Genomic DNA, 16,224 nt, shown 5'->3' with positions numbered 1-16,224 from the left:
AAAGGAAAAGAAAGGAAAGAGAAAGAAAAGGAAAGAAAAGAAAGAAAGAGAAAGAAAAGGAAAGAAAAGAAAGGAAAGGAAAAGAAAGAAAAGGAAGAAAGAAAGGAAAGGAAAGAAAAGAAAAGAGAAAGAAAGAAAAGGAAAGAAAAGAAAAGAAAGAAAAGAAAGGAAAAGAAGAAAGAAAAGAAAAGAAGAAAGGAAAGAAAAGAAAAGGAAAGAAAAGAAAAGGAAAGAAAAGAAAAGAAAGAAAGAAAAGAAAGGAAAGAAAAGGAAAGAAAGAAAGAAAGAAAGAAAGAAAAGAAAAGAAAGAAGAAAGAAAGAAAAGAAAGGAAAGAAAAGAAAAGAAGAAAGAAAGAAAAGAAAGAAGAAAAGAAGAGAAAGAAAGAAAGAAAAGAAAAGGAAAGAAAGAAGAAAAGAAAAGAAAGGAAAAAGAAAGAAAGAAAAGAAAGAAAAGAAAAGAAAGAAAAGAAAAGAGAAAGAAAAGAAAGAAAGGAAAAAGAAAGGAAAGAAAGAGAAAGAAAGAAAAGAAGAAAGAAAGAAAGAGAAAGAAAAGAAAGGAAGAAAGAAAAGAAAAGAAGAGGAAAGAAAGAAGAAGGAAAGAAAGGAAAAGAAAAGGAAAAGGAAAAGAAAAAAAAAGAAAAGAAAAAGAAAGAAAGAAAAGGAAAGGAAAGGAAAGGAAAGGAAAGGAAAGGAAAGGAAAGGAAAGGAAAGGAAAGGAAAGGAAAGGAAAGGAAAGGAAAGGAAAGGAAAGGAAAGGAAAGGAAAGGAAAGGAGAAAATAGAAAAGATAAAAGAAAAGATAAAAGAGAAAAGAAAAGAGAAAAGAAAAAAGAAAAAAGGAAAAGATAAAAAGAAAAGAAAGAAAGGAAAAGATAAAAAGAAAAGAAAGAAAAGAAAAAAGAAAAGAAAAGAAAGAAAAGAAAAAAGAAAAGAAAAGAAAAGAAAAAAGAAAAGAAAAGAAAAGAAAAGAAAAGAAAAGAAAAGAAAAGAAAAGAAAAGAAAAGAAAAGAAAAGAAAAGAAAAGAAAAGAGAAAGTTAAAAGTTGGTTGGGAAAGGGATTTGGGAATCTCAAGTTCCAAAAAGTCCTCTTTGATTTTAAGGCCAGGATGGGCTGGGTGGAGTTCTCTTTCCCCCCTCTTTGCTCTCTCCAGCTCCATGTGTCCTGGGGCACAACCAGCACAACAAATCCAGGCTGAGGGCATCACTGCTAACTGGGAATGCAACCTGGTGGCAAAGGAAAGGCATCTATCTGTACAAGTGGAGGAAGGAGGGTGGGCAGGGTGTGAAGTGTGTGTACTGCCTGGGACCTTCATCCCCAGGTGGTATTTGGAACCTCCAAACCTCTGGTGAAGGGTGGGGGGGGGAAAAAAAGATGTTTCTCATTTTCCACCACAACCAAAAAATCCTGAGCAGGGAGAACAAAGACTTCAGCCTTGCTTCTCTTGCACTTACTAACTTGATGTGTTTGTTCTTCATTAAAAGACTGGAAATACCCCCCCAAAAAAAGGACTAAATGTGTCAACATAGCACTTGGAGGAGTGACTTGGAAGGGGAGAGAGTAGCTATTGTGGGAAATTACTCCACTCCTTTAGCCTAAAAATACAGACAAGTGTCTAAGCTGAGGAGTACTGCAGCAGAACCGGGCAGAAGTGATCCAGCTGAGTTTTGATGCGTCCCAAAATTCTTCAATGGCTACAAATTCCATTGCTCCACTCCCTGCTGGACAGGAGCAGCTTTCTCCCAGGACTGCAGAAAGGGATTCTTGCTGTGAGCTGTGTTTGGGGTTGTCTCTGTCCAGTTCCCTGTATTGAGCCTTGAAACCCAGCACTATTGCACTGTACTGGAGCACACTGCCCGGTGCCAGGAGGTGTGCCAGGAGGTGCCTCATGCCAATAGGTAGAGCAGTTGGGATTGGCAGGGAACTGCAGCCTAGCAGAGCAAGAGATGTGAATTGCAGGGCTGAGATATATGTGTTCCCACCTCTCCAATTTGGGGTTTAGTTCCTGCTGCTGCAAAGGCCACATTGTGGCACCAGCCCCGGGGTGGGGAAGAGACTGGCACAAGCAAGGGATCCCCTTAGGGCACATCTCCTTTGCAGCCTGTATTGGGCGTTTGGCTTAAAAATGGACCCGGTGAGGTAATCCTCTCCTCGGTGAGGAGCTTTTAACCTACAAGTCTGACGGCAACCCGCAGCCCCTTACAAACCCTACTGCCCATTTTATAGTCTGCTGGCCCTTCCCATTGGCGCTAGCGAAGCCCCAGCGCAGGTTTTGCAGCCAATAACAAGTACCAGAGAGCAACGTGGCCAGAATTAGAGCCCCTTGTGTTCTGCTTCCCAGATCAGGAAGCACTTACTGCTGGCTCAGCGAGAGGCAGCGTCAGGTACCACCAGCGCAGAGCAAATCCTGTGCTGGGGAAGGCAGAATGCAAACTTACTGGAAAGGCTTTAACATTCCCAGAGGAAGCAGCCAGTCAGTGGAAAATTTGCAAAGGTATTATCAAACAATTGCTAATTATTCTGAAATGGCAGCCGAGCCCCATGGCCTCTTATCTCGGCAGCCACCGAGGTTGCTATCTCCCACGGAGCTGCACCAGTAGCAACATGAAGGTAACTTCTGGAAGCCAGCAGGCTGAGCACGGACCGGCTCCAAGTATGTGCACAGCTGATTATTTTTATAGCTTTGAAGGAGATACACACACACCAAATGAAAAAAAAAAGTGCAGGGCTAAATGCTGAACAAATGACTCTTAGACCCGTGCAGATTGGGATGAACCTCTCTGCAAACCCCGGAGCTGGCTCTCCGCAGCTTGCCTGGTCTGCAGAGAGCTCGTACAGCCTGGCCACCGGCCCCTGCGAACCACGGGGGTGCGGGGCAAAATGCACGGCCGCCGGTACTGCAGCGGAGGGTCGCGACGAGCCTCGGGAGTCTCCAATGCCATCCCCCCCGCCCCGTGCCCAACATGGCAGCAGCGCTCCACCGCCACCCCACGTGTTGCCTGCCCGCCGGCGCGTCCCTGGCCCCGCCCCCTGGGGCGTGCCCACCAAGCACGTTGGGCGGCTGGCTGCGGCTCTGTCCACGAATTGGCTGGAGGCGGGGGAGGCTCCGCCCCCTCGGCGCGCCGGGAATTCGGGGCGGGCGCTGGCTCCGCCCCTGCGCGCGCGGCCAGTTCCCGGCGTCCTGCGGCGGAGCCGGCGCTGGGGTGGCTGCCGCTGCCCGCACGCTGCTTGCGCCCATGGAGCTGCTGTGCGTGGAAACCGTCCCTCGTGTCCCCCGCGCCGGGCACGACCCGCAGCTCCTGGGGGACCGGCGGGTGCTGCAGAATCTGCTGAGCCAGGAGGAACGCTACAGCCCCAGCGTCTCCTACTTCCAGTGCGTGCAGCGGGAGGTCAAGCCCTACATGCGGAAGATGTTGGCTTTCTGGATGCTGGAGGTACAGCAGCCGTTGACTGCCTCCTCTCCTGCCGCAGCTCCGGTTCCTTGCTCGGTCGCCGGAGATTTTAACGCGGTTGCAAACGTGCGCGCTCTTGCTCTGGCGGGAGAGAGCTAGCCGCGGGGGGAAGCACGGGGCGGGCGCACCGGAGCTGTGCTGGCTGCAACGTTCGGGGGAATCCTTCATGCAAGGGGTGCAAAGGGCAACCAAGGGGACAGGAAAACTTAAAGTCCCAGGGCGTGGAGGTCAGGTCTGCGGCGTGGGGGGTTAAGAAGGGGGCTGGCAGCACGTGGAGGGTTCAGAGGTGGGCGAGGAGGGCAGCGGAGCAGCGTCTTTGAGCGCTGGCGGTGCTACACGTTACAATTTGCCCCATGCCGGAGGAGCAGACCCTTCCCGCGAAGCTACAAGTTCTGCTCACACATACGTCCCGTGCTGTTACCGGACCTTGTTCGCCCCCTGCTCCCCGAGAGCCGTGAGCAGAGAGCTCGGCCGTGCACCCGGCCGGCTGCGTGGAGCTGAAAATGCTACATAAAGGGGGAAAACAGCAGCGCTGCCCTTTGCTTCCCTAAATGAAGCGCGGATGCAGCTCAGTGGGGGGAACCTTCTGGGCCTCTTGGGAGCGTTGAGGCTCACTGCAGAACGAAGAGAGAGATTCTGCAGAGGACAAACTGCTGCTCCCCACCCTGGCTGCCGCTGCAAGAAGCTGCATCTGTCAGTAAAATTAACGAACAAGCTGCTTTTTGTCGCAGCTTTTCTTTAGTTCCCTTGCTATTATTCCTCTGCTTCTGCAGTTCCCTGGCTGAGGTTGGATAGTTAGACAAACGGTGCCTTGGAGGCTGTTGCTGTGGAGCCCTAAAGCTGCTCAAGCAGAGGATGACACTTGGCAGTTGTCACCACCCTGCGTGGCAGTGCCCCGGGTGCTGTGGCAGGCTGGGCAGGGGGAGGTGGTTGCCGCTGGCAGGAGCATGGTGCTGGTTTGGTGCTGGAGGAGGAGAAACCTCAAATGTTTTTATGGTTGCAGTGAAAGAAGGAAGTTAAATTTGAGCGGTGTTGTGATCCTGCTGGAGAGATAAGAGCAGAGGACTGAAATTCAGAGCTGCTGGATTCTGTTGGTGGCTGAAGGAGGAGGAGGACGACTCTGGGACTCAACCCCTGATTTGGGCACTGCCATTGATTCTTCTTTGTGTCTCTGGACCACTTAAGGTGGAACTGCCAGCTGTGGATCCTGCCCTGTTAGATGTCCAGCTGGAGATGTGCTGGAGCTGCTCATTTTCTCCAGAGGTCCCCAGTGCTCCCCAGAGCAGAGTGGCAGCTTTGCTGTCCAACAGGGGACACCAAACAAGGAGACAATTGAAGCAGTTTTGCTTTTAACTTCTCTGTAGCTCTAAGGAACACACAAATGAGTTCTGCAGCTTCTGCAGGGAGATGAGGGCTTAAGGCATTGGTCAAACTTGTTGCTGGTGTAGTGCCCCTGAAGTCACAGCCCTAATGCCTATAGCTCATTTATTCCTTAGCACTCCAAGGTACCTTCAGAGCTCTGCAGATAAGTGTGGAATACCATCATGGAATCACAGAATGGGCTGGGTTGGAAGGGACCTTAAAGCTCATCCAGTTCCAAGCCCCTGCCATGGGCAGGGACACTTCCCACTAGAGCAGCTTGCTCAAAGCCTCATCCAACCTGGCTTTGAACACTTCCAGCTTTGGAGCCCCCACAGCTTCTCTGGGCAACCTGACCAGAAACTGTGAAGCTGCAGTGTGGGCAGGAGCTTGGGGGGGCTCCTGTGTGCTGATTTGTTGTTTTTTTTTTTCCTTCTTTCCCCTTTTCTTTCTGTGAATGGGCTCTGTCAGGTGTGTGAGGAGCAGAAGTGTGAGGAGGAAGTCTTCCCCTTGGCCATGAACTATGTGGATCGCTACCTGTCGACGGTGCCCGTGAGGAAGAACCACCTGCAGCTGCTGGGGGCAGTCTGCATGCTGCTGGCTTCCAAGCTGAGGGAAACCATGCCCCTGACCGTGGAGAAGCTCTGCATTTACACAGACAACTCCATCACACCTCAGCAGCTCCTGGTAACCACCCCTCTACCTCCTCCCCAGCTCTCTTATCTCCTGCATACTGCTGCTTGGCACCATACCTGCCTCCATGCCTCCTCCACTTCTGCTCTTGCTTCCATTTCTTCACCTTCCTCTGCATTCCCCCAGCCAAGCTTCTCTCCTTCTTTTCAGTTGGTGGAGACCTTTCCATCCTGGGCAGCCCCTCACTCCCTGCTGTGGGAAGCAGCTTTGTCAGCTCCAGGTTACAGAGGAAGTTCCTTGGGCCTTGAGCTCTCTTTGCCAATGTGGGACTGCCACACTCAGCTGGCTCCTGGATGCTGCTTTGCTCTCGAGTGGCAGCTCTGGAGAACAAAAGCTCTCTGCATGCCCAGGTGGGGGCTGCCATGGGGCCCATGGCTCTGACCTGTCCTAGCTGCAGAGGGCTGTGGCATGGGAGATGCTTTTCTACACCAGCTGGAAAAATGAAGGTTTAAGTGGAGAGTCATAGAATCATTTGGGTTGGAAAAGATCTTCAAGTTCCTCCAGCCCAACCATTCTCTAACTCTGCCAAGGCTGGGGCTAAGTTGTGGCTCTCAGCACCACATCTCTGCAGCTTTCAAACACCACCAGGGATGGGGATTCAACCACCTCTCTAGGCAGTCAGTGCCAATATCTGAGAACACTTTCAGGGAAGAATTTTCTTCTAATGTCCAACCTAAGCCTCCCTTGGTGCAGCTTGAGGCCATTTCCTCTCATCCTGTCACTTGTTACTAGGGAGAAGAGACCAACCCCCAGGTGGCTCCAACCTCATTTCAGGGAGTTGTAGAGAGTGAGAAGCTCTCTCCTCAGCTTCCTTAACCAGCAGAATGTGTGGGAGCTTTTCTGATCTGGGCTGCAGCTGGCTGGATTGTACCCTTGAGGCTGATGGTGCTGCCAAGGTCACGGAAATGAGTGGGACCTGCTTGCTGATGAGGTCCTGCTCCACACCCTTGAGTTAAAGCAGGGCTGCTTTGCTTCTACACTCAGGTAGGAGCTGTGCAGGCTTTGAAAGGCCAAACATTTCCAGACTGATGAACAGCTCAAAGCAAAAATCCAAACCTCTTGAGTTCAACTTCCCCAGTGGGGTAGGAAATTGGAGAACCCCTCTTGCTTGGGGGCCTTTGGTACCTGTAGACCTGAGCCCTGGGGAGGAAATGGGCAGCTCCCCTCAAGTGACAAACATCCCTGGAGACAGTTTGCTGACAGAATTTCTCAGGGTTAGTCATCAGCTTGTGAAAAATCTTTTTTTTCTTGGGGGGAGGCTGGAGTGGGTGAGGTGATTTGAGTGTGCTTTGTCCCCAGGGTGGGGAGTGAGCCCACAGCACTTTCAGGTGTGAATGGAAAGGCACTGCTGGGAGCTGGGGACCTCTGGTGTGACCCTGGTTTTTCCAAGTGCACCTGGAGGCTGGGGAAAATCCCCTCACCTCCTTTCTTCTCCCCCTTTAGTCATTTGTGGGTGGTTGTTGGCCTTAATTAGCACTGCATGGATCATTACTGTGGATGGTGGTGAGGGATGGGAATGCCCAGATGGAACAAATGCTCCTTGCTGAGCTGTGGCTGGGCTGCAGCATCCACAGCATCCTTGGGTTGCTCTCAGGGGGCACAGTCAAATGGGTGGCATGGATCTTCCATTGCTGTGCTCCAGCATCAATGTGCAGTTGAGATGGACAAGAATGGTTTCATTTGGGGGGTGAAAAGTCCTTTTTTTCCATCCTTAGAATGGCCAGAGATGGCTTTTGGGGGCAAATAGAATCCTTTTTGGCTTTCCCAAAGGGATGGCCATGAGCACTCAGCATTCCAGGGGTTTATCTCTGATGATTGATGAGCAGAAGGGCTGAACAGAGGCATCACAGACCAGCCACAGCCCTGAAGCAGAGATGCTGAGGTGCCTGCAGATGCCTGGGCAGGCGTAGCTCAAGGTTCTGATGGTCATCTTCCCCAGCCCACCACAAGGCTTGGCTTTGCAACCATGTTTAACCCAGTTAGGAGCAGATCCTACTGCAGTCTCCTCATAGCTTCCCACTGTAGAGAGGGAGTGAAGGTAACACCTGAGGCTGGGTGAAGGCTTTGTCCTGGCTCTGGGACCTGCCAAGAGTTAATGCCCTGATTACAAAAGCAGAGCAGGCTGCTGGTTGCCTCCTCTGTGCTAATCATGGCAACGCTGCTCCTCTTTCACAACCCTGCCATGAAGGAGGGTGGGGAGGGGAAGAGGAGGGGAGGAGAGGGGAGGGAAGGGAAGGAGAACTTCTTCATCAGGGTTTGGACAATGCTGCATCCTGGCCTCTGCTCGTGGATCGGAGCCATCTCAGCTTCCAGCCTGTCCTCCCTGGCCTCCTGGAGGAAGCTGCTTTGCTTTCCCAGGAGGTTTGCTTCCTTCTCTTGCTGGGATGCTTGGCACCAGCTCAGTGGTTTCAGAAAGGACACACTGGAAACAGAATCTTGCTGAGGTTATTCTAGGGAGAAGGAAATGATGCAAGGAGGGACTTGTCCAGTCGGAGGAAGTTGGATTTCCGTCGAGGGCCTTCTCTGCCCTACCTTGCTGCTGCTCTCCTTGGGGTTTTGTTCTGAGGAAAAGCTCCTCTGGCCTGTGCCAGGAGCTGCTCAGCTGCTTGAAGGTTGGGGGAAAGCAGCTGCAAGTCATCTGCCTGCTGTGTCCCTACTAATGTTGCTTGAGTGAAGTCTTGGAGCTAAGTCACTTCTGCAAGCTGCCAGGTCCTGCCTAGCGAAGACCAGGAGCAGGATCAAGCCACCAGGTAGAGAAAGAAGGGAGCAGCAGTGCCAGCAGGCCATGAGGAGTGGAAACAAGAGGAGGAGGTCAGAGCTGAGTTAAGGGCTGCTGATCTGTCTTCTGAGGGAGGAGAGAAAGTGAGGCCCTAGATGGGGATTGAGGGGGTTGGACTAGGTGACCTTCGGAGGTGCCTTCCAACCTGGACTGTTCTGTGATCTGTGGTAGAGCTCTCACTTTCCAGGAGACTTGCTGGTCTTTTACTGCCTTAAATCCTGCCTGCTGCATAGGCAGGGGAGATGTGACTGTTCCTGCCCCTGGAGCTGGCACCTCCACCCTCAGCATCCAGCCCTGAACTGCACTCAGGGGATGGGAAGAAATATTGGCCCCAGATTTCAAATCTCTCTGCTTGTGTGGCTGCTCATTTCTGTAGCTGTGCCTCAGCTGCTGGCTCAGGTGGGTGGCCACCAGCAGCAGCAGCTCTTCCTACCCTCTTTTTGAGTCAGCTCACAGCCCAGCAGAGAGCAGCCAGCTCCTGCTTCCCTGGTGCCTCATCGAGGCTGTTGCAGTGTGAAATGAGACCTGATCGACCTGAGTGACAAAACTGAACACAGTTTCCTTTCCTCCTGCAGCCAGGGCTGCTGCAGAGGGGAGCTGGGCTCTCTGCAGCCTCACCAGATGGGTTTGCACAGGCTCCCTGTGGGCACAGAGGGGTGTGGGTGTCACTGAGGGTAGAGCTTGATGTGCAGAGCCACTGCCACGAGATGAAAAGGAGAGGAGCTGGGGTGGCTCTCACATCCCAGACTGAGTTTGCACAGCTGTCAGTTGAGGAAAACATTTCTGCTGTGGCTCAGGGCTGGCCTAGTGAGAGGGCATAGAGGCAGCAGCCAGGGGCGTGAGGCTGTTTCACTGCACCTGGACTCTGAGATCAGGGCAGGTAGTGGCAATGGTTGCTGCCTGCCTGCTTTTTTTTCTTGTGAGGTGCATCCAGGAGAGATGAAGGCAGAGAGCCTGCACTGCTCAGCTGCTTTGCAGTTTCCATCTCCATAGAGGCTGCTCCAGTGTGGGGGAGCACTGCCCTGGGGCACCTTGCAGAAGGGGTCCCCAGTTCTCTCCAAGGGCTGGGATGGGCAGAGCTGGCAGCTTGCAGCCCTTCCATGAGCAGGGTGAGGAACAAAGGAACATTTTCCACTTTCTTCCTCCCTTTCATTAGGCAGGCAGGGACTGATCCAAGGAGGTGCAAAACAAAATGCCAGGAAGAGGATGTTTGGTGCTGCTGTCCCAGACCTGCTATCTCCTGCAGCCTTTTGTTCTGCTCCTTCCACAGATAAAATGATTCAGAGATTCTGACCTGCAGCTCAGAGAGGGAAGTCCCCAGGGCTAGCCAGGAGCAGGGTGGTTTGGCAGGAGAGAGGCTTCCCTGAGCTAAATCCTGTGAGCTGGTGACAGCCCTTGGCGCCTGGCACCTTCAGCTGGCATCTGGAGTGCTGGCTGGGTCCTGGGATCAGGCCTCCTGCAGCAAGGAGGGGCTTGAGGAGACGACAAACCCAGGCACTGGCTGGGAAAGAGCTGCTTCTGTGCACTGCAACCAGACAGGCTCTGGTTCTGGGCAGTCCTGGAGTGGCAGGAGCCAGCTCCTCCCAGGTGAGGTCTCGTGGCTGAGCTGCTCTGCACCCTGAGGATCTCCTCCTCAGGACAGAATGTGCCCAAGTGGGAGATGCTCTCTGCCTCACCAGTGTGGATGTCAGGTGCCTCTGGTGGCTCCCAGTAGCTGCCTTGCAGTTCTGGGAGGAGAGGCAAGGAGCAGGAGCTTGGGTGATGCTGGGCTGGTGTCCCCTCTGTGCTCAGGATGTCCCCTCAGGTGCAGTGATCCCTTTGGGGCTTGCTCTGTGAGCAGCCACCTCCAGGGCCTCCTTTGGCCCTTCTGCCTGGGGCTGCAGAAGGGTTGTGCTCCCAGCTGGGTGGAGAGGGCAGGCTGGAGCTGCCTTGGCCTCTCACCCTCAGGGCAGTGACTGCTGAAGGCATCAGCGTGGTCCTGTGTGTTTCCCAGGAAGCCAGGCTGGCTCTAGGGCAAGAAGCTGGCAGCCCCCTGCCCTTGGTGGGGTTCCAGCAGGCTGGCACAGCACACAGGGCTCCATCTCCAGTGGCTCTTGCACTGTCCCACCTTGCTGTGTTGCTGCAGGTCACCCAGTGGCCAGCACTGCCTGGCTTTCATTCTTCTACCCAAGCCTGGTCTCTCCCCTCTGTCCTGATCCCCTCTTTGAACCAAGCATCCCTTGGGACCTGTGCTGTGATCCTCGGGCTCTGGAGCTAATTGCTGGGTCCCTTCCTGCTGTTATCCTGGGGATTTGGCTTAGCAGTACAGAAGGCCTGGCAGGCTGGCATCCAAATGGGAGGGCAGTGAGTGTGCTGCAGGGAAGCTCTGCTTTGTGCTTGGAAAAGTGCAGGCTGTGAAGTGGCCTCTTGGGGGGTTTGGAGCAGGTTGAGCAATGCTCTCCATTTAAGCAACTCCAAACTGGTGGTGTTGTGTAAGGGGGAAGGGGGGGGGGGTTAAAGGGGAAAATATGCAGAGAGAGAGCAAATGAAGATCTGAACAAGTCTCACTTCTTCAAATCCATCTGCTCTGGCAGCCCTCTGGCACCTCTGTGGCCAGCACTGACCTTGTAATCCTACACTGCTTGGCAGAGAATAGATCCTCTGCTGGGCAGGACTGGGTCCTGAAGTGGAGATACCCAAGACAGATCCCAGTTCAGCCTGAGACAGATCCCAGTTCAGCCTGGTCCTTCCAGACCTGGAGCTTCAACTCTTGCAGAGTCTTCTCCTTTACTGTCACCCCCTGCTAGTGGGGAGGAAGGGCTTTGGGGGGGGTGTCTTCTGCAGCCTCTCTGGCACAGCTGCAGCCTGTTGCCAGGCCCAGGCTTGCTGCTGATTGAGCTGAGAGAACCTGGGGGCTAGACTTGGGCTTTGAGGGAGCTGGGACCAGCAGAGAGGCTCAGGAAGCTGGGTGTGGGCTGCCTGTGATGTTCCTGCTGGGATGAGAAGGGAAAGGGTTCTGAGAAGACTCTGCTCTCCCCTCTCCTGAGACTGCTGTGTTGGTAGCATGGTCATGGCCAGGCAGAACATCCAAGCCACCCATCCCAGTGAGAGCAGTTGGGGAGTGGCTCAGAGGCCACTCTGGCTGAGCCAGGCAGACCTGGGCACTGGGGGCAGAGCAGGAGCTGCATGCAGGCTTCCCAGGTTCTGTGCTAAGGCTCTAACCCTGCAGCTCTCCATGCTTACATCTTGTGGATTTCACTGTTCTCCTGGCCCTGCCCCAAGCCTCACCTGCCCTTGAACCTGGGGAGTGTTCCTGCCTGTCCCTGTTCAGTGACTTGCTGGCTGGCTGTCTGTCTGCAGGCTTGGGAGGTTCTGGTGCTGGAGAAGCTGAAGTGGGACCTGGTCTCAGTGATAGCAAATGATTTCTTGGCTCACATCCTCCATCACCTCCCACTGCCCAAGGACAAGCTGGAGCTGGTGAAGAAGCATGCCCAGACCTTCATCGCCCTGTGTGCCACAGGTGGGTGCCAGCTGCTTGTGGAGAGGCAGGGGAGGGTGGGGAGGCCACTGGGCTGCAGTCAGGCTTGCTGGGTGAATTGGGGTTGCTCACCAGCACCCTGGCTCTCTGGGGAGCTCAGTGCCTGCCTTCATTCCAGCTGAAGCATTTTGCTGCTCATGAGGTGGTTTCTGTCCCTGACAAACTGGGCTAATGGCCCTGGGGGATTTTAGCAGCCCTCCTGTAAGTCCCTGGAGCAACCTCACCTTCAGGGCTTTTGGTGAGACACGCCCAGAGGAACAGCTGCATCACAGAACCATCTCATTGTCTTGATGGGAAAGGACCTCTCAGATCATCCACTCCAACCATTCTCTAACTCTGCTGAGGCTGGGGCTAAACCCTGGCCCTCAGCACCACTTCTCTGCCACTTTAAACACCTCCAGGGATGGGGATTCCACCACCTCCCTGGGCAGCCTGTGCCAGCCTTTGAGAACCCTTTCAGGGAAGAAGTTTCTTCTAATGTCCAACCTAAATCCCCCCTGGTGCAACTTGAGGCTATTTCCTCTCCTTCTATCATCTGATCCTAGGGAGCAGATCCCAACCCCACCTGGCTGCAGCCTCCTCTCAGGGAGCTGCAGAGAGCAATGAGGTCTCCCTCAGCCTCCTCTTCTCCACACTAAACAGCCCCAGCTCCCTCAGCTGCAAATCCCCAGCCCTGTTCTCCAGACCCTTCCCCAGCTTTGTTGCCCTGCTCCAGCCCCTCAGTGTCCTTCCTGGAGTGAGGGCTCCTGCAGCTTCTCTGATGCTCAGCCTCTTCCCCACAGCTTCACTCCCAGCCCTTCCCGTCCAGCCACAGGCACCTCTCTGCCCACCCCTCTCAGTTCTCCAGGGAGATCTCAGGCTCAAGAGCTTCCCATGCACGTCCTTGCTAACAGCTTCTTCTCTGCCCCTGCCCTGTCCCTAGACTACACCTTTGCCCTGTACCCCCCCTCCATGATCGCCACAGGCAGCATCGGAGCCGCGATCCACGGCCTGGCGGTGCCTGCGAACGGCTGCGGCGGGGAGGCCACCACCGAGCTGCTGGCCAGCATCACTGGCACCGAGGTGGTGAGTGCCCAGGGGGTGCCACAGCGTGGTGGGGCTGGGAAGGGGCCTCTGGGGATCATCCAGTCCAGCCCCACTGGCAGAGCAGGGCACCCAGAGCAGCTCACACAGGAGCACATCCAGGTGGGTTAGCAAGTCTCCAGACAAGGAGGCTGCAGAGCCTCTCTGGGCAGCCTGCTCCAGGGCTCTGCCACCCTCACAGTACAGAAGTTGTCCTGTCACTGGGGACCACTGAGCAGAACCTGGCCCCATCCTCCTCACCCCCACCCCTTAAATATTTGTAAGCACTGATCCCACTCAACCTCCACTCCTTCAGGCTAACCACCCCCAGCTCTCTCAGCCTGTCCCCATGAGAGCTGTTTCAGTCCCCTCAGCAGCTCAGTGGCCCTGTGCTGGACTCTCTCCAGCAGTTCTTTGTCCTTCTTGAGCTGGGGAGCCCAGGACTGGACTGAAGTTGAGCAGAGCAGTTTTGCTGCAGGATCTGGTGTGGAAACTCTTCCTGCTGCTCACTCCTCTTAACAGGAGAGGATACCAAGGTGTTCATAGTGATGCCAGCCTTGGCTTGAGGAGTGCCTAGAGGTGAGGGAACATCCCCAGAGGCAGCAGTTTTGGTCAGTCCCATGGCCACAGCCAGCTCAGGGCCATCAAGAGCTGCCTGTGTGGAGCAGGGTGAGCTCAGGAGCCTTTGAAAGGCAGCACAAAGGGCAGCGTCTGTCGCCTGCCTGCCTGGGCAGGTGCTGGCAGGATCAGGTTGACAGGGTGGGATGGGGCAGAGGGAGAAGTTGGGCTCAGCATCTGCTGATCTCCTCTGGTGTCTGGTTGCAGGTGGCCAGGCTCAGGTGGGAAGGGGGCCAGGGGGGCACAAAGCGTCTGGGGACACTGGCACGGCAGCTTGGCTGGGGACATCAGGAGGGTGGGAGGCATCTTGCTGCTCTTTGAGCAGGAAACAGGCACCCGCTGGGGCTCCCCATTTCCAGGTGGCTCTGGCTGCAGTGAGGTCAGCAGGAGGCTTTCTTCTGCCAGGGGCCCCCTTTGATCTTTTCATGCCGGCAGCGGGCGCAGGTTTCAGTCCCCTGACAGCAGCGCTGGGAGTTGGCAGTGGGTGGGAGGCTGTGGCCAGGCTTTGTCCAGGCAGGGAGGGCTGGGGCAGGAGGGAGTCCTGATCTGTTTGTGTGGCTTCAGCTTGGGTTTTTGGTTTTTTTTTTTGCTTTGCTGGAGCCTTTCTATAAAAGAGAGAATCAGTGCAGCCAGCTGCTCCCAAGCTGCTACTGCAGTGAATGGGGCAGAGGCTGAAACCTGCTCTGGCTTGGGGCTGGAGGCAACAGGTGGGAAGCAGGGAGGGCACCACTGAGGGAGGGGAGCAGAAATGGAGCCCAGCACACCTCTGCTGCCTGCCTTCCAGCCTGCTTCTCGCCCTCCCCAGCCCACAGAGGACAACTCTTCTGCACCACAGCCTGCCCAAGTGTGAGGTGCTGTACAAACAGCCTCTGCCCAGGCAGGACCATGGCAGCTCCTGGGACAGAGGGAAGCCCTGGAGATGTGTCCAGTGTTGGGGGGCTTCTGGGGGAGCACCCAGCCTCAGCACCCCATGTTGGTGCTTCTCCCTGAACTTGACTTTGTAGTGTCCCCAGGCTGTGACTCAGTTTCCCCTTTGGCTCTGCTATCCCGTTCCCACATCTGGGCAGTGCCAACGGTGCAGGGAGTCCATGGGGACAGAAGGGGACAATGGTGCAAGGCAGTACCAGCCCCATGGCTGGCAGGAGCTTTACCATCCTGCTGGAGCTGGCTTGTTGCTGGCACTTCAGGTGCAGCTTGAAGCCTCTCTGGACCAATCTAAAACCTTCATGGAGCAGAACCAGACTCACTGTGTTTGAGCCAGAGCCCTCCACCACAGGTGCCCTGCAGAGCAGGGGGCACACAGGCTGGGGCCAGCCAAGCTGCCTCTTGGGCAGTCCCTGCAGCCCTCCAGGGCTTCAGCAGGTAGTGGCAGAGCCAGGCTGTGTGTGGCCAGGCTGGCATTCAGTGGGCATTCGGAGCCTGGCTGTGGGGAGCTGGGGTGGTGGCCCTGCAGCAAGCTGGCCCTGAGCTGCATGAGGCTGGAGGCTGTGCTGCCAGGAAGCCGTGGGGAGGGGGCGGTGGGCGTTGCTATTTTGGCTCCCCACATCCTCTGACAGTTTCTAAGAACTGGTGGTGGATTCCTGGTAAGAGATTCTGGGGTGTGACAACAGCTCCTGCCCTGGGTGAGAGCTGAGCTGTGCTGAGCTCCTGGCTTGGGCATGAGCAGGGCCAGGAGGGGGTAGAGATGGCACAGCTGCTCTGCAGGGCATCACCCCAGGCTCCAGGAGAGCTGGGATGCAGGGCCTGGGGGAGGCAGGTGGGGACTGCATGGTGCCCATGTGCTGCTGCACACTGGCCATTGCTCGGGGATCTGGAAGGTCCTGGGTGTGAAGATTGAGAGCAGCCTGTGCAGGGCTGCTCTGCTCTGCTCTCCTGCTTGCTGGCAGCAGGTGGCTGCCATGCTGTGGAGTCACACACTGCATCCAGGCACCGTGGGAAGCTCTGATGGGCACAGCATGGTCAAACTGGGAGGTGAGGAAAAGTCAGCCAGAGTGTGGGGCTGCTGAGGAGAGCTCTAAAGCAGGGATATGCTGCAGGTGCTCCTTGGTAGGAAAAAGCTTCGTCTGGTTTGTGTGTGGATGCTCCAGGGGCCAGAGGTGCAGCCCAGCAGCTGCTCAGTGCCATTTATAAAGCTCCCACCTCTGAGCAGCAGAGAACTGAGGTCTCTTGTCCCCTCTCCCTCTCCTGCAGGACTGCCTGAAAGCTTGTCAGGAGCAGATTGAGGCAGCCTTAGCCGAGAGCCTGAAGCAGGCATCCCAAAGCCACCAGGAGTTTCGCACCAAGACTGCTGCTTACCCAGGCAGCCAGCCCACCTGCACACCCACAGACGTCACTGATGTCAACCTGTGACCAGCCTCCCCCACAGCCACCAGCCCCACAGCAGCAGGACCTTGCCCTGGACACCAAAAGGTCGCTGCATCCCCCCCTGCCCATCCCCCAGCAGCCCTCTCCAGCTGCTGCCTGCTGAGGGTTCCCTCCACTGGGCGTGGGGCAGGACCCAGGCTGGTGGAACTGGATGCTGCTCATCAGCTCCTGCAGGTGGCTGGGGTGGAGTGACCCTTCTGGTGGTGCCAGGGCCCAGGAGTGACTGGGGTGGGGGAGCAGACCCCACAAGGGAGGTTCAGCTGTTTCTCAGTTCGTGTTCCTGGGGGCCAGGCTGGATGCTGGTTGCTGTCTCCTCGAGGGTGCTCACCACAATGACTTCCAGCCCCACAGGGGCCATCAATCATGAACTGGGAGCCTCTAAC

At 55.2% G+C, this 16,224-nt stretch overlaps 1 protein-coding gene across 1 annotated transcript; it reads left to right on the top strand.

Annotated features, from left to right (window-relative positions):
* The first annotated feature begins 3,233 nt into the window (after positions 1 to 3,233).
* Positions 3,234 to 15,826, top strand: CCND3 (cyclin D3). The gene is made up of 5 exons (XM_054397749.1): positions 3,234 to 3,431; positions 5,280 to 5,495; positions 11,620 to 11,779; positions 12,720 to 12,862; positions 15,668 to 15,826. The coding sequence occupies exons 1-5, from the start codon at positions 3,234 to 3,236 to the stop codon at positions 15,824 to 15,826; spliced, it is 876 nt and encodes a 291-aa protein (XP_054253724.1).
* The last annotated feature ends 398 nt before the right edge of the window (positions 15,827 to 16,224 follow it).

The sequence above is a fragment of the Indicator indicator genome, chromosome Z (assembly GCF_027791375.1).
Source record: "Indicator indicator isolate 239-I01 chromosome Z, UM_Iind_1.1, whole genome shotgun sequence".
NCBI classification, from domain to species: domain Eukaryota; kingdom Metazoa; phylum Chordata; class Aves; order Piciformes; family Indicatoridae; genus Indicator; species Indicator indicator.
Note: the sequence above shows the minus strand (reverse complement) of the source record. Positions and strands in the feature narration are given on the sequence as shown.